This window comes from Myotis davidii, unplaced genomic scaffold (assembly GCF_000327345.1).
Source record: "Myotis davidii unplaced genomic scaffold, ASM32734v1 scaffold163, whole genome shotgun sequence".
Taxonomy (NCBI): domain Eukaryota; kingdom Metazoa; phylum Chordata; class Mammalia; order Chiroptera; family Vespertilionidae; genus Myotis; species Myotis davidii.
Genome location: NW_006295056.1, coordinates 851,639 through 851,952, shown reverse-complemented (window position 1 = coordinate 851,952; position 314 = coordinate 851,639). Strand labels below are relative to the sequence as shown.

At 65.6% G+C, this 314-nt stretch overlaps 1 protein-coding gene across 14 annotated transcripts in view; it reads right to left on the bottom strand.

Moving 5' to 3' along the window:
- Positions 1-308, bottom strand: part of C2CD5 (C2 calcium-dependent domain containing 5) — a 102,091-nt gene extending 101,783 nt beyond the window's left edge. For 13 of the 14 annotated variants that reach the window (XM_006769639.2, XM_006769644.2, XM_006769642.2 and 10 more), the window contains exon 1: positions 189-308. In XM_006769639.2, coding sequence (XP_006769702.1) covers positions 189-278 — 90 coding nt within the window. In that variant the 5' untranslated portion in view covers positions 279-308. The remainder of the gene's footprint in view (positions 1-188) is intronic. The other variant, XM_015567765.1, reaches the window with a different exon arrangement.
- Between the last annotated feature and the right edge of the window lie 6 nt (positions 309-314).

Here is a 314-nt window from a genome sequence, read left to right as displayed (position 1 = left end):
CGCCTGCGAGCCGCACACCCTCCACCTGGGCTGCAGTTTCGGCAGACAGCCCTCCGGGAGGGCGGGACGAGCAGGGCACTCGCCACTGTCGGGAGGGGAATGGGTTGAGGGGCGGGGGCCGAGATGGGTAGGGTCCTTTCGAGGGCGTGGCGCGCCCTGAGTTTTGAGCAGCAGGACGTAGCACCAACCTCCACGAAGGCATCAGTCAGGTCACTAGCTCGGTCCATCACTGGCAAATGGCGCCCGGCCACGATTTTCACCTTCAGCTTCCCAGGCATGGTCTCGGCTCGGGCCTCTCCTGACGCTGCAGAAAC